General features: G+C 41.8%; 1 protein-coding gene across 4 annotated transcripts in view; it reads right to left on the reverse strand.

Annotated features, from left to right (window-relative positions):
- Positions 1 to 22,358, reverse strand: part of LOC137125707 (receptor tyrosine-protein kinase erbB-4-like) — a 207,808-nt gene that overhangs the window by 45,221 nt on the left and 140,229 nt on the right. For all 4 annotated transcript variants that reach the window (XM_067501591.1, XM_067501592.1, XM_067501590.1 and 1 more), the window contains exons 4-14: positions 19,543 to 19,677; positions 18,134 to 18,199; positions 15,902 to 16,020; positions 15,012 to 15,153; positions 14,299 to 14,412; positions 11,883 to 12,009; positions 11,315 to 11,388; positions 10,416 to 10,506; positions 9,048 to 9,253; positions 6,450 to 6,582; positions 1,494 to 1,587 (exon numbers count right to left, since the gene is read on the reverse strand). In XM_067501591.1, coding sequence (XP_067357692.1) covers positions 1,494 to 1,587; positions 6,450 to 6,582; positions 9,048 to 9,253; positions 10,416 to 10,506; positions 11,315 to 11,388; positions 11,883 to 12,009; positions 14,299 to 14,412; positions 15,012 to 15,153; positions 15,902 to 16,020; positions 18,134 to 18,199; positions 19,543 to 19,677 — 1,301 coding nt within the window. The remainder of the gene's footprint in view (positions 1 to 1,493; positions 1,588 to 6,449; positions 6,583 to 9,047; positions 9,254 to 10,415; positions 10,507 to 11,314; positions 11,389 to 11,882; positions 12,010 to 14,298; positions 14,413 to 15,011; positions 15,154 to 15,901; positions 16,021 to 18,133; positions 18,200 to 19,542; positions 19,678 to 22,358) is intronic.

The following is a 22,358-nucleotide window of genomic DNA, read 5'->3' on the forward strand; positions in this document are numbered from 1 at the left end:
TAACTGAGCACAAGCTCAGCTGCAGCAAAATCATGAATAAGTAAGATGGATAGCTGTGTGTGTGTGTGTGTGTGTGTGTGTGTGTGTGTGTGTGTGTGTATACACCATACAGTAAGTGCATGAAAGCAGTAGCGCGAAATCTCACTCTACTTGATGTGTGTGTTTGTGGACTCATCTGAAGCGATGTGTTGACAAAAGAGTGAACTTACAGTTGCACAAAGCTGAGTGTGTTTGTGTTTGAGTGTGTGTGTGTGTGTGTGTGTGTGTGCGCGCGCAAGAAGCATTGTTGCATTCTGGGTGCTGCTATTGCTGATGACCACCACGGCGACCTGACGGACAGCTTCTAGCAGTTTGACACATTCAGTCACGCGGCATCAATAAACATTACTCTCACTTTGCATGTCTGTGCGTGTGTGCGCAGCCGTGGGCGCATACAGATGTCTGAATGAATTCAATTATGTCCGCGGAGGGCAGATCAGTGTGTGTTTGTGCGTCAGAGCATCTGTGGATGATTGGCTCTGGTCTTATTTACTACTCAACTGTGACCAGCATCTCGAAGTTAGCAGCCCCTCTGCATCGTTTTCGGAGCCTCTCTCAGCTAAATTCCGCAAAATAAGTCACGCACTGCATTAGATACGACCTCTCTAATGTAACAGTACAAATGTAAAATTAGTTTTTTTTTTTTTTTTATGGTGTAAAGCAGTTGCTTCAAACCCCAAGTCCTGAAAAGTCTCAGTACACTGTAACATCCTTACTTTGTGTTTGGTACCACCCAGAGGAAAACTGTGCGTCTCACAACTGTCTGTCATGTATCTCATTAGAACTGATTCACGTTCTACTTGAAGGATTCCGGCCAAACTCTGCTTTACGACTATTTAGTTATAACAACTTTAAGTCGAAATTGAAACATACCTGGGAATTTTTAGTTAAACGGATGACATACAAACAAAATGACGGTTTTGCTCCAAAATTTTTAAGTTTTAATCAGTGACAATAGAGCGATATGTAATTATGAACAAGGACTTTCATGTTTGAAGACAAAGTATGTCTATTTACATGTTTGAAAATTTAAGGGACAATTTCTAAAACGCTTCAAATCAGAACTACAATGAAAAGTGTATTCTAGAAGCAACTTTGAAGGAAGGAAGGTCAGACACTGAGCTCTTTTTGCTGTTTCGAGGCTGCTTGGCAAAAGCAAAGCTCCTAAGGTAGCTACAGTAGTTTATCATTCTTCCAATTAACCTAGCATTCACCTTTGCAAACACAGCATCTATATCTTCCAAAATCCTGTGCACAAAACAGATGGACTCCCACGAAATAGATGGAAAAATCCTCATTTGCACACACGCACAGAATGTGAGACTACACGTTACAAAAGATGAGAAGGGAGGTTTTAATTTAAAAAAATTAAAAACGTCTACCTCCGTAAAGTCTTGTTAATTAAAACTGTAGTTGAGTTTAAGGACTTTTGATTCGGTTTCAGGGGATCTTACCAGGCCAAGACATGTCATGGTGTTCCCATCCATCTTCTCACACTGGCTATCACACTCCAAACACACAGATCCATTGGCAAATTCACGAACCTCCCTGTAAGAGACAGGGAAATCAAGATAGAGATGGTTGCATTATAGATTTTAGAATGTACCCACATTGAAATATTGATTAAGAGCTTTCTAAGGGAGGATTCTGAGCACAAGCTGTATATAAATGCCTTTTGATTTCAAACCAAAGAGTGATGCAGCATCAAGAAAGCAAGGTTAAACCTTGATTTACTCATGCCCATCTCCACTTGCCCTGACTGCCCAAGTGCCCACTGGTAAAGACCCACACAGGGCAACAAACTGCATAAGATAACATTTGATAACATTAAAGGCATAGATTGGTTAACGGCGAGGGTCCATGAATAATTAATGGCTTTTTAAATCAAGGTCAATCACAAGAAGATGCGTTTAAGGAGGAGGAGATAAAGGAAGAGGTGGGATGAAGGGTGGGAGGGAAAGCAAATAAGGGGCTCAAAGCAGAAAAAAGCACAAACGTAAGAAATAAAGAGAAAGCCCAGGAAATGTGATTTTCCTTCTGTTAAATCATTGCAGTTCTACTGGTAAAAGTTCTACGAGGCCATTTAGCCAGAGATGCACGGAACTCAAGATGGTTTTGTTTTTCCACTTACACTGTTGGAGGAATAGACGTAAATAGCACAGCTCAGTATTGGGTTTATACAGTGCAATTACACTGGCAGTGGCTGCACTGTGCCTTAGGCCGTATTGTTGATTCATTATATGTGTACTGCATGCGAGTGTCAGTGTTTGTGCGCGTTCTTTCAATCTATAAATTCCTCCCTTGTTTGTGTCCAAATCCGTACATTATCCTCGCCGTTGAAGTGTGGCCCCTCGGAGGCAGCGGCTGTCAATACCGACTGCTGCCGATCAAAGACACTTCACGCAAGAAGGATCGATTAGCCGATGCAGATGACGGACGCCCTCGGAGGAGGATTCACTCAGCGGTAGGATGATGAGACTTATTCTCTCTCTCTCTGCGGATCGTTTGTTTTGTCATGCGGTGCCACCAGGGCCCAAAGACGATTCAACTGGTTTCTATTTGCGAGTTGGTTTCACGTGTATGTGTGTTGGTTTTAAGTGAAGATAGAGTACTGGATTTCTCGTTAGCCGAGCCTAAATGTCGGGGCTTCATTTTTAGAAGGTCTCAATGGTTCATCAAGTTCATAGCTGTTGTCTCAACAAACATACAGTAACACAGGCTACCATTTTATCAATAATGGTTTTGGTGGACTTACAGGAAACTCCCATTGCTCCCTTTACATTTCTATGTCATCTTTCTTTTCCTTGTTCCAAAATAAATTAGATTTCTCTCCTGGAAGCTTTGTCCACGGAAAATCCTTTAGAAAGGAGGCGGTGGAGAGATGTCTCTTTTGTTGCACGAGGAAAAGAAATACACAGAGGAGAATCGGCGGGAGACAAAGACCTCGGCAGCGGTGCTCCCTAGGGTCATTTCCATTCCGTCGAAGCCGTTCCTCCTGATTGGCCCCCTTCATGGCTGGAAGTGTGTGCCAAGGCCCCATCAGGGATGGCCTGATGAGGGATTAGCTCTGTTTTAGCAGGAATTTAAGCAGGACTGTGGCCACCATTCAAACTTCCAAACCTCAAGCAAGCCAGAGCATGGCAAAGCCCTCCAGAGCAACTTTTTTTTAATTAAACACTTTCAACGCCTTCTTAATCCGCTTCCTTCTTCCTATGCCAACCCCAATGGACACCTTCTCAGATGCTTTCCCTTCCCCGTCCTGCGCCCCCTTTTGCTCTCCCTTTGTTTTATTCAACAGACATATAAAACTAAAGGGAATTAGTGCCCTTCCTCATTAAGAATGGAGACATATAATGAGGGTAAGCTGAAAAATCTTAAGGTTTAAAATCGCCAAACCCGAAAACACGTTTAATGAGCAAACACGAAATTCTTTAGAGATATACAGTCCAAAACAAAACACATGGATTCAGAACAACAACGGATATTGAGTCAATCTATGCTGCGTACAGCACAAACCCACATGCAGTAACTAACCCTGAGATTCCGGAAATAGTCATTTATGAAACGGGAAGTGATATAAACATAATAAATGTTGTTTGTAAATGTCCACTATTTGTGAAGAAACAAAAAATGAGGGTATGCTTAGCTAGTGTTAATATGTGAACTCCCCGTATATGTCTACTGTATGTCAAACTCCTCTGATGGATGGAATGGAAAAATACTAGGAATTAGTAATTAGGTATTTAGTAATTACAATAATGATTGATCTCTACTGCGCGTCTACTGTGCAAATCTCAACATTTAGCAGCTTATCAAACGCACTGGCTGTCTTTGAGAAAGTGACTTGATCATTTCCTCAAACAATGCATATGAGGCTATATAGTGCTTTTCCCCTGCACTCTTCATAAAGCAGAGTGCTGGTTTTAAAAAAAAAACATTATTTATTTTTTTCTCCTGCACTTAGTCCTGCTATTCTCAGTGCTTCTGGGCAATTAATTTGTGTCGAATAGAAAAAATAAATAAATAAAAAAGAGGCACAAATAGCTAAACTCTTCTCATAGTGCACCACATTCAGTTTTAAATGCCAACATGAACAAAACCTTGTCACACTCAAAACTGATGGCAATTGACCAAACTAGGATTTTGACACATTTAAATGGCAGCGTTATTCAAAAAGTTCAAACTATAAATATCAGGGCATCTGAGCTGAAGAAGGAATTGCTTTTAAAGTTCATAGAAACAAAATGGCAGCTGAAACTGGGCTGTATGTTTCTTACTGTTTTGTATACTAAGCTCTCTGTACTAGATTGAGGTAATGTTATATTTAGACACGCAGCAGCTTGTCTAAGTGATAGTTTACTACTTTATCACTGGTGACAGTTTTTTCCACCAAACACTGAATCAAAAACCAAAGCCATCTTCTCTTTTTGTGCTTTGCATGTGCTTTTACTTGGCTCCTATTAATGAGTTACCATTCTGCACTGAGCTGGTTTCGGACATGAACTGGAATATTTCCGAAGGACCTGTGTGTGAGAATGCAAATGTTTAAGTCAGCTGGCCCGAACGTTAATTGGACATTAGCCTACCACCTTCCTGGAACAAAGTTTTTTCGAAGCCCATGGGTTCATATAGCAGGTAAGTGTCTGGAAAATATACAGCCAACGATCGGCCTGGAAGGAACGGGAAACGTTCCCTATATTTTCTGGTGTCGTATCATACTTCGCTTCCTCAGGGAACCAAGGTTATACACGTAACCCACCGTTTCTAATCATGCGACTAGTGTTGTAAGTGCTGTAAGCCAAACCCTGTGATTTGTTTTACAGCATATACTTTTTGTGTCATGTCAAGCCGCCTGCACGCTTCACCCAGGGACCATCTATCACCTACAAAAAGACTAGATCCAATAAATCAGGATGGGTCTGACGCAGACAATCTCCTGGACGATGGCAACACCCGATTCCCCAGACAGCCTTGCATTAGTAGTACATGTGTATATCTCCCATTGCGGCTAAATGGAGTTGGGGCCTTTCAGTTGAGTCCTTTTTCGACTCACCGAGCTGCATTTTATTGTCGGTGTCCAGTTAGTGGTAAGAAGTCAAATTTTGTAAATATGCTCTATTACATTTTTTTTTTTCTGGATTAAATAAAACAGAAATGAGAACTGCTGGGGAAAAATTCAGGCTGTCAAGGTTTCTCTGTCAATAATAATCATAATAACATAACACAACACATAAAAAACGTTTTCAGATAGATTTTTCCAGCACTGGTGCTTGGCAGGCGGCGACTTTTATACAGGAGAAACCCCCAGGTCATTGCCTTTCTAATTCAACAGTTCAGACCAATGACACAGAGCAAGGAGAGACTGTGTCGAATGTTACTTACGACGCATCAAGGTGGCTGACTGTATTTACAGTAAAGGAGAAGCTTCAGCAGCACGCTGCCACGCGCCTTCCCTCGCAAATCGGCTTCAAAGCCTTCGCTGTGAGCGCTTTTTCCCGGCAACTTCAAAGCTTCCCTCCCACAAACGTTGCCGGGAAAGCACCAGCAACAAGCCGACGTGACCGAGGGTCGCGCGCTCAAATACACCCTCTCTCATGCACGTGCACTCCTCTCCTCTTCCCCTGGGGAGAACACTAGCTTGACATCACTGTTTGAGAGAAAGTCCTATTTATCTTGTGGCAGACGCTGCCAGAACAGTCTTATTTTCGATGGATGGGTGCTTTCAAGTGCTGTGATTCACAACGTCTCCCCGTTCATTCAAGAAAAGCACACAAGGCTGAAAGCTACATCTACAAAGAAGTGTTTCTCCCCAGGTGAGTTAGCAGTGAACTTTCTGATGTGCCTCTTGGCAGTACAAAGCAGTGACCTGAGTGCAATTATTCACACTGGACACATAGTATCGGTGGATTGTGTGGACACTTGAAAGACCTTTTTTCGCAAATGTCAGTCATTTCCCAGCTTCCAGCAGTAAACAATCATGTCTATCAGCCCTAATTGGCAATTTGTAATAAAATACCAAACTCCAACAATATATTCAAATTGAATTTTGGACAATGGATGTTACACACAGCCAAATGTTCTTCGAAACCATTCATGTTAACTGTTCAGAGTGTGACATTGCTTATTGGTTCATCTCATTACATTCATTGCAAATGGCAATTAGTCGCTCCTCCTCCAGAGCCCCTGAGGATGGTTTGACTTAATTTCCATGCATCAGAGCTGTTCAAATTGATTTTATTTCCTTTGCTTGTCATGTGTGGCTGTTCAGGAGGGAATTGATGCAGTCGCCAGCGACCATAACAATGTGACATTCAGGGAAGGTTCTCATTTTTGGGTCCACTGTGACGATCTGTGTCAGCCACCACTGTGTCAGGACATTTCTAAAGACATCTTTGGAATGGACTGCTCACCCATCATAGAGGTTGCAGGACTCCACGCAGGTGCGGCCTCGTCTAAAATATCTGCAAGAAAGACACTGGTTGGGACCCGGGCCCCAGCAACCATCGTCTGAGCACATCCGGTCGCATACCATTCGCTGCTGAGCTGTAGGAGAAAGGAGGGGGAAAAAAACACATGAAAAATACTAAGGCAATATTATCACACAGATGCTTAGTCACTTCCACACTTAACCCATTCAACCCATGACAGCATAGCCTGTAGATACACACCCACACTCATATTTAAATTCATTTACACTGGGTACAGCACGGTGCAAGAAAGTATTCGCAGCGCTTTTTCCACATTTTGTTATATTACAGTCTTGTTCCAAAATGGATCCAATATAATGACAACGTGAAAGAAGATTGTTCGAAATCTTTCACCAAGGATGTCCCTTGATCCTGACTAGTCTCCTAGTTTATGCAGCTGTAAAACATCCCCACAGCATGATGCTGCCATCACCAGGCTTTACTGTAGGGAGGGTTTTGGGTGGTGGTGAGCGGTGCCTGGTTTCCTCCAGACATGACGCTTGGCATTCACCCCGAAGAGTTAAGTCTTTGTTTCGTCAGACCAGAGAATTTTGTTTCTCATGGTCTGAGAGTTCTTAAGGAGTGCTGTGATGTGCCTTTTACTGAGGAGTGGTTTCTGTCCAGCCCCCTCTGCTATACAGGCCTGATTGGTTTAGTGCTGCAGAGATGGTTGTTCCAATGAAAGCTTCTCCTCTCTCCACAGAGAAATGCTGGAGCTCTTTCAGAGTGACCATCGGGTTCTTGGTCACCTCCTTGACTAAGGCCCTTCTCTCTCGATCGCTCAGTTTCCCCGGCCGGCCGGCTCTAGGAAAAGTCCCGGTGGTTTCAATCTTCTTTCCTCTGCAGATGATGAAGGCCACTGTGCTAATTGGGACCGTCAATGCTGCGGAAATGTGTCTGTACCCTTCCACAAATCTGTGCCTCGATGCAATACTGTCACGGAGGTCTACAGACAATTCTTTGGACTTCATGGCTTAGTTTGTGTGACATGCACTGTAACTGTGGCTGTATGCCTTTCCACATCATGTCCAATCAAATGAATTTCCCTCAGGTGGACTCAGAACAAGTAGTAGTAACATCTCAAGGATGATCAGTGGAAACAGGATGTACCAGAGCCCAATTTTCAGTGTGACATGGCAAAGGTGGTGAATACTTACGTACAGGTGATTTTTTTGTTTTGTTTTTTACTTTTAATACACTTGCAAAGATTGGAAACAAACTTCTTCCAAGTTGTCATTATGGGGTATTGTTTGTAGAATTGGGAGGAAAATAATGAATTTGAATGAATCCATTTTGCAATAAGGCTGTAACCTAACAAAATGTGCAAAAAGTTAAGCTCTGTGAATACTTTCTGGATGCACTGTAAATAATTATCCCTGGATTGACAAGTACCATTCAGCAATAAAGTGAAAAAATATCTAAAATGGTTTAAGCTAAAGATTAGAAGTGTGTGTCCAATTTGTTTTTATACCTACCAGATAAGTTATTGTAGTATTAATGCCTGTATGTACTTGCATATTTATGTACTTTGTGCAGGTAAACACTGTGAATACACAGACCACATATTACAGTCCACCTCAACCAGAACCCTAAGACCTATTTTCAGCTGAACCACAACAATCACTGTTCACTGGACTTGGTGTGCCCTCCATCCTGTGAGTGACAACCATGTCCCAGTGCTGCTCGCGATGGGGGCCAAGCCCTTTGTCAACAGTCAAACAGTTGCTGGTAGACAGGGTGTTGAGCCTAATGAAGAGGCTTGTGTAAAGCCTGATCAATCGATTTCTCCTCACACACACACACACACACACACACACACACACACACACACACACACCTCATTAACTGGCTAATGATATCAACTGCTCTTGGCAGGGCCAAAACAAATATGGTGGCCCATGTGCTTCTTTTTTAGTTATCTCTGCCTTCTTCAAAGCAAGCATTTCTGGCAAATGCACATGCTGCCAGTGAAACGAATATAAACAAGATCAAAAACCTGTTTACTGATGTAAAAAGTATCTTTCTAGTATTATACCATTTTCACTATGTCAGACTCCCACATCATTGTCAGTTTCCTCCATGAGCAAATAAGCCACATGTTGACTATAGATCACTGTGCGAGGTGTTAACATTCTTGTGCGTAGAAGAGTGCTTAAACCACCAGTGCACATAATACATCAAGCACTTTCCTAACAGGGAGCTGAATAGAGGCATTCATGGCCAAGAAGCCAGAGATGCCCGTGATGGTGTCGCCTTGGAAACGGGCATGTCAGTGTGTATGACTGGGGTGGTGCTGGATTTGTAGTTTGGAATTAATTAGAGGGTCAAAGGGAGAGGAAACAAAATTGTATGTTTAGGTGTAAATGTTTCCTCTGGCACTTAACTCCCTCAATTGACATGTCTATAGCAGCATTTTCATCAGAATTATATATGTGTAAAATCGAATTTTAAAACTTCAAGACAGTGGCAATGTTTTCTTTGGCAGAGAGGACTAACTGTATGAGGACTACTATGTAGCCCTATCCTACCACCGCTACTCACTGCATTCTTTTGGATCACGGTTGTTGCGGACAAGAACTTTCTGACTTGTTGTCCTGAAGAGTGATGTCCAGTTGACAGTGTTGTAGAAGCACAGACGGCTGTTGTTGAAAATGTAAACGTTACCGGCACTGATCTCGCTCAGTGACTGGAACTGGAGGGAGGAGATCCAACGCTGCTTTAGGATCAACAAAGAAATGCCACTTCCACTGAAAAGATAAAGATATCAAAATGTAAAAAGAAATAAGTAGACATAAAGATAGAGACAGAGATTGGAGAAGGACACAAACGGGCGAAATAAGAAAAAAAATTTGGATAAAACAAAGGACGGGAAAAAATAGAAAATTGTGTGTGAAGGTGAAGAGCAGAAGACAAAAAAGGAAAAGGGCAGAGGAACAGTCAAAGGCAGACTGTTAGATAGAATGAAAAAAAGATGGTGGAGAGCTATGAAAGGAGGGGTGGAGGTACAGAGAGAAAAGGTGAAAGATGGTGAGACTAAGGTTAGAAAGGTGGGACAGAAAAACAAGAGGAGAGAGCAGACAAAGAGATGTTGAGGTACATTATATATATAGAGAGAAATAAGATAACGAGGGAGAGGAGATAAAGAAGAGTGTGGCAGGTTGAATGACAAGCAAAAAAGGACAAAAAACTGAAAAAAAAAAGAGGAGAAGGAAAGAAAGAAATACAGCACAGACAAAGATGATGACAAAGGAGGTTGCTCCAACTCTGAATAAAACATTGTTTAGTTACAGCTTCATCACTGGCATTTAGAAAACAAGGCTGGATCTCCTTTCACTGTGACAGCACTATCCCCGGGATCTGCCACTTGTAAGCAAACACAGAATCTGTTATCAAAACAGGGCTAATCAAAGCTACGTGACAGCAATGCTTCAAAGAGCTTCTGTGCAGAGCAACACAGGCCAGCAGCTCATTAGCGCCAACAGGAACCATGCAAACACAAGAAAACGGCAAGAATGAGAGAGGGATAAAGATATTTCTTTAGAAAGAGAGCTTATAATACGAGCATGTCATCCGCATAGAAGCAGACTGTGTGGGCAATTGTGTGCAATGCAATTTAACCTCAAATATGTAAAAAGTGATTTGGAACATGACCCTTACTCTTTGAAATGAATGAATACTAAGTGCTGCTATTGTCTATGAACTTATTAACTTATCATTTCAGGCTTTACCAATTACTTACGTGCAGCATAAAAGAGTAGAACAGTTAAAGGTCAAACTAAAACTGTATCTTGATCAGCATTTACACATTTACAACCTAATTGTGCCGTTAATCATGTAGGTGTGTGTGGATCTGTAGCATTTAACAAATGAGGAAGTCTGTCTGTAACAGTATCTAATCTGTGCCCATACCTGTAGAGGGATCTGCCTCCAATGGTTGCCAGGTTGGAAAAAACACTGAGGTCTGTCATGTTCTCGGGCCAAGACTGAATGTTGAGGTAACCTTAAGACAGGCAAACTGGTTAAGCATGTGTTAATCAAATTTCTATTTAATTAGCCTCATTTTCCTATCGTGGCATGGTAATTGCCACAGATAGTGAAATGAAGAAGGGAAAAGAGTGTAGTTGATCAATAAACAAAGCCACCCTTGCCTACGACCGAATGAAAAAATGAAAATTACTGCAATCTTTCGTCCTGGAGCTGCACCGCCTCTGTGAAGTTCAAGGAAGAACCAATTTTTATTTGTTTTATTTTTTTATTCAGGAAATGTGCTTGGTGAAGACAGTATTCGCTAATTAAAAGAATGGATTTAATATTCTGCACAATTTGTCTGGTTGCACTTGCCTTTAATGACAGATTATATCAAATCGGCATCTGTGGAAATGACATTATAGGGATAGAGCAGGAAATAGCTGGGGTAGAATGGCCATTGCTCTTCCTTATTGCCTGGGTTTTCATTATGAAAATGCAGTTTCACTCCATTAGCTGTTTGGCTCAAATGCAAGTAGCAGTTTAATATGACAAAAGGGTTTGTATACAAGGTATTGCTCATCCCTTAAGGCCCCTAATACTTTATGAATAAATACACACATGGCCGCACACACTCACACACTTTGCTGTTAATACTGTTAGCATGTGTAACTATCAAACATACATACACAAATGCACCGCAGCTTTCTACACTCGTCTCAAAGTTGTCTTTTACGAGGACGAATACTCTAAAACACCACACGTTACACAATAATAATGTTTAGTTCAGTCTTTTTTTCTTTTTTTTTTTTCCCAAGGAGACTCAAGTGCTGCAGTCTCACCTGTCACCTCTTTTACAGTGCGGAACACGTTAAGACGCTCGGGGTCCAGAGGTCCAATACCATGATACATGTCCCTAAAAGGGAAAGAGAGAAAAAAGCAGTATTCCAATAGAGCTATGCTTTGACTTTACACATATAAACAGAAAGGTACAACATTGAGAAAATATGTTCTTCAACCCAAATTATGAATCCTCTTTTCATACATTTCTTGATTGACAAGAATACAGAAGATAGCTTTTCTCTGACACAATCAACCATGAAGGGATTTTTTTTTTTTTTCGTTTTGCAAACAGTTAGTGTTCCTCTGAATTAGATGTGTGTGCAAGCATCTTAGTGCTACATGTTATTTTCCAAAATGGAATTTCAATATCTACATTTCGGCTTGTCCAAAAGCAGTAACTATGTCCAAAAATCACGGTTGGCTGTAGAGTGCTGAAGTGAACATTTTTAAAGTGGTTCCCCGTGTTCGAGAGCCGCCGCTGCTCGATCCTGCATCTATCTGCGAAAAGAGCTTCTATAATAATCATGAATCAAACCTTTCTGTATCGGGCTGCGACGTGTCACTTACCCTTTAATGCCAGTAATCAGGAAGATGAGGTTGCCGTTGATTTTGGTGCAGTTGACAAATTTGTTAATGTTGCTGGCATCCACTGTTTGAGCTGTCTGCAGGCTGCCTGTCCCTATACCATCACACACTGACAAAACGAAAGCAAATATGCAATATATACATCGATATATCATCACACGACAATGTAAAATTTTTCAAGTTTCTTTATAACACGCACCAGCCTACTGCAGTATATATTCAGAGTGCCCTTGTACAGGAGAGACCGAATTCTGAGGATCTATTATTAGCTTTTTGTCACCTCAATTCTTTATAGTCTTTTATGAAATATATACCCCTTCTACCGGGGCATAGGCAAGGCCACGGCCCCTTTCCATGCATTGAATTCTTTTGTTAAAAGCCCAGGCCAATCCTCGGCCAATTCCTCCCTTTAATGATTTCATTACATCTACATTAATTACACTTGCAGTCTAGAGTGAGCCAAGTATTTCTGACAGAAATGGAGGGGATGATGAATAAGGCTGGCATTAAGTAGTGTAACCAGTTTTTGATAGTGATTTATACCAGCCAATTCCATATCTGAAATGTTAATTTGTTATCATTTCCCACAGTTCCTTGGGCTATCCCTCATTAACCCCTCCCTGCTGCGTGACGATGTAATCAGGAGCTTAGCCAATCAATGGATGCCACAGTCTATACATGGAGCCTGAAGAAAATTTCCAGAAAAAAAAAAGAAAAAAGGGCAGATCAGATCAGGGCAGGGCAGATCAGTTACCTATGCGAATGATGATGAAGCTAATCCTCTGAAGTGACGTTGTTTCATTTCACAGTAGACATTTTAGGTGTTAGCTGTAATTACTGAGCACGTAAGAGCATTTTTTAGTTATTGGACCCTTTCATGTTAATTAACGCATTGACTATTGTGGGGAATCCAAACTGTGACCTCCTATTTTTCATTTCATCCTCCAGGATGGAACGAGAATACGCTGGACGTGCAAAAAGGGAATTGCAGGATGATCAGCTTGCAGCCACAGCTCATAACACATACACGACATGTATTGAGGCCATTCTGTATTAACTGCATAGGGTTCAACAAAGTAGCTTGTTTGAGACTCATGTTTAGACAAGGATGTGGATGTTGTTCCAGAAGTGGTCGCTGCATGGCATTACCCCCACCCCCCCACCCCCCACAAAAAAAGATTTTGCAGGGGTAAAATCAATAAATCAGCCATAAGTGTATTGTGTGTCATATAAAGAAAGCTCAGCTGGTTCTGTTAAAATAACTAAATAAATAAATAAATTTCCTACAAAGCTTTTAAAGTAATTCCTGTGGGCTACTGTTGATCCAGTATCACCACTGTTTGCATGAAGCCATTAGATTAAAATGCTTTAACTGCATAAGCTCTTGTACATTCAGTAAATGCAGTGCAGCAGGCCAGGAAGTGGGGATAGAAGGGAAATCAGTGAACTATCTCTATAAAGCAAATTTTCAGGGTGTTGAGTATGACTTCCACATTCTTCACTGAACTGTTGCCCTCCTCTACTGGCATTAGTAGAACTCGCACTTTTCTCTCCAACGTAATATCCAGCTGGCATTGCACCCGGAGTCTCAGGGTGTAGTGCTGTCTGTCTTTCTCGAAGACAAATTTGACAATCTCACAAGGCAACAGTCACCAGCTCTGAGTGATACAAGCTCTCCATGGGCCAATGGGCAATAAAATGCACGGTCCTTCCTAGTTTCATCAAAATTGGACTGGTAACGGCAGTAGACAGTCACTCAAAGTGTCACGCAGACTTAAGGGTAAGAGTAAGCACTCTGACATTAGTGGCAACAACTTGGATGTAAGTGTATGTTCTGCTCTTGTAGGGAAACAATGCTGCCGCCTGAGTGACATTAGCGAGATAGTTCATGTAACTTGCGAACTTGACTTGCGACTGCTACTCTATGTTGTAACCTGCCTCATTTTCCAAAGTACATTTCAATGCCATTTAGGAGAAAGATAAACAGGGATTTTCTGTTTTGAAAAATGAAAGTCAGTCCTGAGGCTGGGTTAAAGGGCAAATCAATGTGCCGGTAATGGTTGTCATTTGTGGATAACACAGGCCCTTTTGGTTTATTAAAATATCTTCCAAATACCTCCAGATGACATCATCATCAGGTTGCCCTTTAAATTCAGTTTGGCTAAAGTTTGGGGCATTTTTTTCTCCATTTCCTAACCCTGATATCAATTAAACAATTACAGTGTTGCCTTGTACTGCAGGTTTGACCAGTCCATGTAACTAAAATGCTCAGAACATGACGCAAAAAAGTAAAAAAATTAAATCCCATGTGAAGATATTTTCAGTTATGTCAATGGTCCATATTGATTTTCTGCACGGGGCCGATCAGAGAGTGGTACTTCGAGTACTTTTGGCTTACCTTTGGGGCATATGTCGGTACAAGGGATGCACATTTTAATACGGTTCTCTTCTACTTCCATCTTGTTGCTGGGACATGCTCTGACACAGGAGCTGTGGTCCACCACAAAGTTATCTGGCAAAAACACACCGGTAATGATTTAGTTGGCATCAAGTGGCGTGATGGTGCATATCTGTCCTGATACCAAAAGAATGATTTTAAAAAGTGTTGCCATTAGTCGCAGAGCAGCGAGGGCAACTTTAACTGATCATTTTTTTTAATCACATTTGTATAATGATCAAAACTAATGGTGTAGGTCTTCTATTGCTCTGGAAAAGTAATGAATCAAATTGGTAGCGGCTGTGGAAAAGTGCGACTGGTGTATGCTCATTTGATGATCACTGGAACTTGAACACACAATCTGTTTACGTAGCCTGAGTTTTAAATGTATGCTTTCTGTATTACTGCTGCATTCCATATCTGTGGAAGAAAGACTTGCTTTCTTTTCGGCTGCCAGCAGCTGAAGCAGATGGTGTAGCACCAGTATGATTGAGATACACAATTTATTTATGTTGGAGTCATTTATCTTGCCTTAAAATAATTGTTTGGAGTGTTATTTCAGGATAGACTGAGGATAATGCCTGTTCGGTAGATAAGCCATCATTGTGAGGTTCCATCTTAGTACAGCATAATGTCAAAGCATCTAAATGTAGCTGCAAATGCACGAGACTTACGAGGACATTTCTTGACACAAAAGGCTCCATAAGTGTACTTGGCTCTGGGGTTGTGCTCTAATTGAAAAGACGTGGGGTTGTAGACAAATGGCTGAGGGCACTGGGTCACACATGCTCCACTGTCGTTGAAATTGGTGCAAGCCTGCAGAAAGCACAACACCAACAGAAGACACCAGTTAGGCTTCCCATTGACGAGCATGGAGTGAAACGTGGTGATAAAAGAGGAGCCTTTGGAGTATTACAGCAGCATTTCATTTTTACATCGGATTGCGGCATGCGGACTATGCAGGCTTTCCTTTTTCTCTTTGAAAGCCAAACGGGAGAAAAATTGGAGCCATTGATCCACAGCCACGATATAAATGGTGAAATGTTTTCCCATAAACCTCTTAAGTGTTTTGTCGTCTGTGGGCCAGAGGCTGAAACGACCGTAATTGAATTGGATGAGCCTTTCTATGAATTACAACTACAATATCATCTCTGTTAGCGCACGTGCATGCGTTGCGTGCACACATTTGTGAAACAGAAAGAACTTAGGGTGATGAAAGGCAAATTAATTGGAACACTGAATCACCAATTTGTTTGTTCCAGAGCGTCGCTGACGCGCCTTTACAATTTTACAGGCCTTTCAAATGACAATTTATCAACCGGTAAAAAAAAAAAAAGTGGATCATATTTGGGGGACGACAAAAAGACGTTGCACAAAACACGTGGACATAGTGAATAGTGATTGGTAAGGAAGGGTTTTTTTTTTTGTTAGTTTTTTTTTGTCTTTATTGGTACGTGAGGCATAAATAAGAAATCACAGAAAAAGAGAGTATGAAAGTAAGGAGGACAAAAAGACGGGAGTGATAACAGAGAGACAGAGTGTGTTTTTGTGGAATGTGACGTACGAAGCAGTCTGTGTCCTTGGGGCCCGAGCAGCCTCCAGCACACTCGCGATGGCAGCAGTCACTGACGTAAGGCCCGAAGCATCGACCGTCACACTGCTCTGCACACACTGTCTTTGTCACTGCCCAGAAAGTGAAAAGACTGAATTTTAAAGGCCTGACACACACAATTGCTCTCATAAAAGAAGACAATACCACCACCCTCAACCTTCCTCTCAGGTTATAGCTGCACACAAACTTCGTCTGATATGGAGTTCAGGCAGGAAACAAATTAGGGGCTGCAGCAAGGTAAAGGTCGGACAAGTGGCTTTGTGACCGCAAGGTCTCTGGCTTGAATGCTCAGGCGGACTTTAAAACCAAAGAGCATCGTCTCCTCTTTCAACAACTGCTCGGGAAGTGCCCTTGAACGAGCCTCTTGTCCGCCAGCTGCTCCAGCTCTGTCTCACTGATCGACAGAAAATTTGCAGTTGTGCTTGGAAGGTCCCAGGTACGAAGTGGGATGTTACTGGAGTCAGCTCAGTTGGTTTTCTCTTCGCTAGATAAATAAAGCTTGGAAACCCCACTGATTCACCATATCTATGTTTATACAATGCATGTTTTCAGCCAGGCAGACCAATTGGCTAAGGACACCATCCAACTGTGCTGATAATTCTCCAAAAGCCTGGCTTTATTAGTTGCTATGCCAACTCCTGTTGTAACTAGGGAAATATTTTCTGCTTTTCCTGTTTGCCGGTTTTATTGCAAAACAATTTTATAGGACACCTGATTTATCTGTATTATTAGTACAGCCATACTCAGATGCGACTAGTACCTAATGCATCAAAGTAGTGCAATACTTGTGCTAAAGAACAGCCTCCCACACATTATTGGTACAGTAGGAGATATACAAGCCAGAGAGTCAGCAGGAGCTTGAGGCATTAAAAACTGCTGTGCTCACTCTCTGCTGTGTTGGGAACATAATGATGCAGTAGAGCAAAAAACAAAGCTCTGTAGTCTATAAGACTGTGTTAGACTGAGGAAAACTGACCAGTCCCTCACTGGGTCATTACAACATGAGTGGAACATCCTGTAATTAAACCCAAGAGCTCAGTTTTTTGTTTTTTTTTTAGTTGACCTTCTTTTTCCTTTTCTTTTTTTTCTAGTTTTGCTTACATTTGGATGGTGCTGCTAATTTAAGTTTGTTTAATTTATCACGACTTTAATCCCATTTCGTCATTTGGTTATGTTGTTCAATAAAAGCCTCAACGCACTAAAGATAATGTTTTTTTCTGTTCAGTTATTTTCTGACTTTGGTTTTGGTCTTTGAGTTCAATCAAGTACGAAGAAGCTAAAAACGGATGTGAATCAAAGCCTCCACCGAGACGAAAATAATCCACCTCAAACAGATTATAGCAGATTACAGATTAGTTTAAAGGGAGACAGTACAAGCTTCCCCAATTGTCCCAGTAGCTACAGTGGGTCACTCTGTTTGAAACTAACAGAATTTCATTAGGCTGAATTTTTTTGGACTCTTTTACTCCCTGTCAGTGTTCAATTGTTTAAATACACTTTCATTTCATTTTTTTTCTGAAAAGGTCATACAACATTGATATTACCTGAAGGGCTGTAGAGTAATAGTTAGCCTAGCTTAGCAGAAGGTCACAGAGGTAAACTGGTGGTAGCCAATTCAGCAAAAAAACTGAACTAAATCTAAATCGAAAATTAAAACTAAAACTACATAACTGCACAAAATCAAACTCGCAAACTCACTATGTTTACCGTGAAAGGAAGATGATACGATTAATCTAGCTAAGCATCGTTTACCCGTGTTAAATTGACCTAGCATTAAAGAGCTATGGCTACGTGACTCAACAATTAACCGTTTTTTTGTTGAGATAATAAGATTTAGTCATGTCTATGCAATAAACACAGTGCTACAGCTTAGAACAATTGGCCTTGTTAAGTGGAGCAGCTAGTTTAGCCTAGTACTTCAAAACCACTTCAAAACCCCCAAAACTCACTAATTAATTGTAATAAGCTTTATTCATTGATTTCTTAGTTTATTTCCTTTCTTCCTTGTGGTTTTACCAACCCCTCTGAAGCAAGACTTACCATGTGCCAGGTCATTTCATTCTTGGTGGGAAGCTGAATAAGAGAATATGCTAAAAAATGTTGAATTACTCAGTACAAATCACACTGTAGTTGTAGTACCTATAGTACCTTCATGTGTGTTTGTCTGTGCATGTGGACACTCACAGGTTTGACACTGGTCTTCCTGGTGGCCCCAGCAGCGTCCGTTACACGAGCGATGACAGCGTCTGCCTGCGGAACACACAAACACATGGTGCCTCACACAAGCGCAGCAGCCCCCCTCTTTGCACGTCACCTTCCCGTTTCGTCATGAAACGCCCCCTTAAAACTTCCCCGACTAGTGACAGCGACGGATCTGATCCGATCTCCTCCGCTCATCCGCCGACTTGTGGCCTGTAGAGAGCAGGAGCGTGAAAGACAGGCTTCTACTCCCTTCCGTCAAGCGCTCGCACAGGCAAAGTGGGACCTGACAGAGCAGTCACAGCCTTCATCTGCCGGTGGCCCATCATCAAGACTTAATTGACTATGGGTTAATTACAGAGTAAGTGAAGTAGTGCTGCAGATTGTCACCCTGCCCCTTCAACCACTCCCACCGTGGGGTTGTTAATGTTAAATACTAACTGCGACTTGGCAAAGGGCCCCAATTTGGCAACCTCAACTCCCACTCGCTCCCTTGTCATTTTAAAGCCCACCTCCTCTGTTCTTTGTTGCTTTTCATCCTCCTCTTCCTCCTCCATCAGTGCCATCTCATCAACAAAATAGCAATGTTTTACACAAATGCTCCTTGTAAGTGTCTTCCCAAACCTTTATTTTAGAGCTATCAGCATTGCATGATGTCAACGCTGTTCAGAATTTTTTATTTTTTTTTTTTTTTTCACTGTAGAAGCAAAGAAAGGTCATGATGCCATTTCATCAAAGAAAACGTCCAACATTTCCCCTATTGTCTGTGTCGGTGCTCACTATCTAGTGCCTCCACTGTCCCCATTGTTCACCCTAACATGTTTTAATAGAGGGAACGAAGGAACTTCAATGCTTTCTCTGTCTTGCCAGGAAAATGAGCAAGAGGCTCGCTCAAAAAAATGTGATGAAAAGTTTGAGAGCGCCTGTGTTTAACAGCCAGTTTTTCTGACACATAATGTCCGGCGGATAGCGGTGCCTGTTATGTCCAAAGCAGAGGGAGCTGAGGGACTGCGAGCGCCACAAAGGGGACGGAGGAGGGGTGGGGTGCACCAGGGGAAGTGGGCAGCTTCAAACCAGCTGTCACATTCACTGAGTTTTAAAAAGAGCACAGCAGACAGCGGCTCCATGGGCCTCGCTGCAGAGCCACTGCCACACCACTACAATGGAAAGGTTCACACGTTGATCTAACACTATGTGATTTAGCTTCCAAATGACTGCCGGGCAAACAGAGTGAACAAAAAAGGGATCGGGCTTGACTTGACTGCTGCTGGGGTGCATGTGTACGCAGTATCTTGGCATCTGGTTCACCTTCACAGCTCACAGACGATACCTAAAAAGACTATTATGCAAAGCTACTGGTTCCACTGGTCTTCTTTTGTGTGCACTATACTCACATCCGAGGTTGCTGTTGTTGGACGGCACCACCAGCAGCTCAGCCTGGGGGTTCTTGATAATGTCACGCCAATGGATGGTGTCCGCATGGCACAGGAATTTATTCTGGTCAACATACACACCCCCATTCAGTACCTCTGCACATGAAGATAAAAAGAAAAAGAAAAAACTGAGAAATGAGCACATAGTCATGGATATGTAGTAAATGAAGGCAGAAAATCCATATGTCAAGGTTAACTCCCATAAGTACCATAATGCAGACGGTGTTCCCTGACGTGCATCTGAGCAGGGTAATAAATGCTATTGACAAATGCACATAGTAAATCAATGCAGTGTTCAAAGACATCGATGTTTATTAAACAGTAAGGGAAAAGGATTTTACCGCGTTAAATGAAACAGGCTCACTGTGAGAAAGAACCCCAAGCTGCATGCCGGTAGGATTTCCTAATTACGCATTGCAATTCATTTAGCTGGAGAGTTCAAGGTAATGAAGTGAACGCCACTGGAAGAAACGGATTCAATTAGAGCTGAAATGGGAGCAGCACGGTTCTCGTATCGTGATTGAGGGACACTGTTTATTACAGGAGTTTTTGGTGAATGAACACCTTTTGGAGAGAGTCGTGCTGAAGGTGGACAGACGGTTTAGATGCATTTAAATCTGGGAAAGTGCTCCACATTGCAGTATCTGCACGGGCTCTGTTGAACCACTCTGCATCCATTTAGCAAAAGGAAGACACCAACACACCAAAGACAAAGGCGTCCTCCGCACTGAGCGCTCGCTTAGTAGCAAAAGAGTTATTTTTTTTTCAAGGGCCACCACCCTTGGAGCACAATAATCAATTCTGATCCACGTCAGGGCTACTAATCCAGGTTTTGGATATGGAAACAGATTGAAATTACGCTGCAGTAATCCCCTCTCCATCCCATGCCATGACCTAAGGAACACAAAAAACAACAGCCAGCATTCGTGCATCAGAACGTATTTGAGGGATTTAGATGCAATCACCTTGCATCCCCTTCTCCTTGAGCATCAAGTAAAGCAGGATTCCACAAAAAGTATTTGTCATGATAAATTAAACTTAATTTATAATGGGGGGGGGGGGGGGGGGGGGGGAAGAAGTGGATCAGATTAGGGCTGGATTATCTGAAGGTAAAGCAGAATATTATCTCTCCGGGCAGATTATTAACACTGTATGAATAATGCGGACGACTCAGCTGCCGGGAAGCAAATACAGGAAGCTAATCATTACCATCCGACACCCTGATTAAGGAAGTGGGCCTTGGTAGAGACGGGGACATTTATCCAAAGCCCTCTTAGAGGTGACATAGCGCTCCGTCTGCCTGCTGAATGGCCTACAGCCGTGGCTTCATGTAATCATGTTCCCGTCACAATGGACGATTTATCAGCGGGTGTTTTACATTCATGGATGGCGGGGGGGTGAAAAAGGGGACAGGGGGGCTCTGCTTTATTCAAATAACACGCGGACCGCACTGTCAGCGCGCTTTGACGTCGTTTAAAAATAGGCAGGAAATAAGCAGCGATGCATTAAGCAACCGATATGCCGCATTTTACTGATTTATGACATTAAATATAGCAATATATATAGAACAAGCGTGTAATTACCCACAGTGGATATGTGCTTCTCCTTTAACCACACGTCTCCTACCACCAGCTAATTACCTGGTTTCCCTCAAGGCACCTTAACACACTGCAGAGCATTTGTGTTGCCCTTAAATTATCCTCCTACAGACAACAGTTTGCTTAGACATATGCACAACTCACTGTATATTGTGCACAGTAACAAAGGAGGGGTCAAGACCACAAGGTTTATACACTCACAGTCTCGCAGAGCCAATAATTTACATAACTCACCGTGGCCTGGCCCACATTCAGACCAGACCACTTTTTCGATGCACGTGTGTTTTCAACCAGGCTGGACACTTGATGATGGAGCTCTGCTTTGTTCAGCTTCGCTGCCACCTACGCCCGACTGCACAGACACATCGCTTTGACTGGAAAACATTGTGAACTGTGATGTGGTTCATTTTAATCTGGTTATAAGTTTTGCAGGTATTAGGATCAGTGGTGGATGAAGTACTCAAAAACTGTACTTAAGTGAGAGTTTATATTCTATTAAAAGTAGAAATACATGACTATTTTTTTTTCAGTGCTGCTTTATGTTTGGGGGGGACATCAACTAATTAATGGTAGTAGACATAAATGATGGGTTGAAGCTGATTAACTATATGATCTGATGCTTTTTTCCAGTTTTATTTCTAAAATAATGCAATAAAATTACTGCATACCAGCTCACTTTTAGCAAATAAGTCTTTAAATACAACCACGGAAGGAGAAACTTATACTGTGCCTGTTTCTCTAGTGATTTGTTTTCATTAAAAAAAATGAAAAAGTGGTTTAATAGGAAATGGACTAAGAAGTAGCTCGACTTTTTACTCTATTTCACATTAAACCACTTTTTCAATTTGCTTTTAGATGTAGTGGAGTAAAAGTCAAAGTAGCCATGATTAAATCTACTTAAGTACAGATATGTGTTACTTAAGTACAGTAACAAAGTACTTGTACTTTGTTTAATTTCCACCACTGCCATTTTGATGCTGAAAAAAAAATTCAAGTTTTTTTTTTATATATTTTTTTTAAATCATGGCATTATGACCAAACCTCATGCTTGTCCTTGTCCTTTCTCTGGCTATGAGACACTGGCCTTTAAAAACTTTTACAAATGACAAAAAAGGAAAGCTTTTTTTTTTTTCCCCCTAAAAGTTTGAGGTAATAATTTCTACATTTGAGGCGTTTGAG

Source organism: Channa argus, chromosome 4 (assembly GCF_033026475.1).
Source record: "Channa argus isolate prfri chromosome 4, Channa argus male v1.0, whole genome shotgun sequence".
NCBI classification, from domain to species: Eukaryota; Metazoa; Chordata; class Actinopteri; order Anabantiformes; family Channidae; genus Channa; species Channa argus.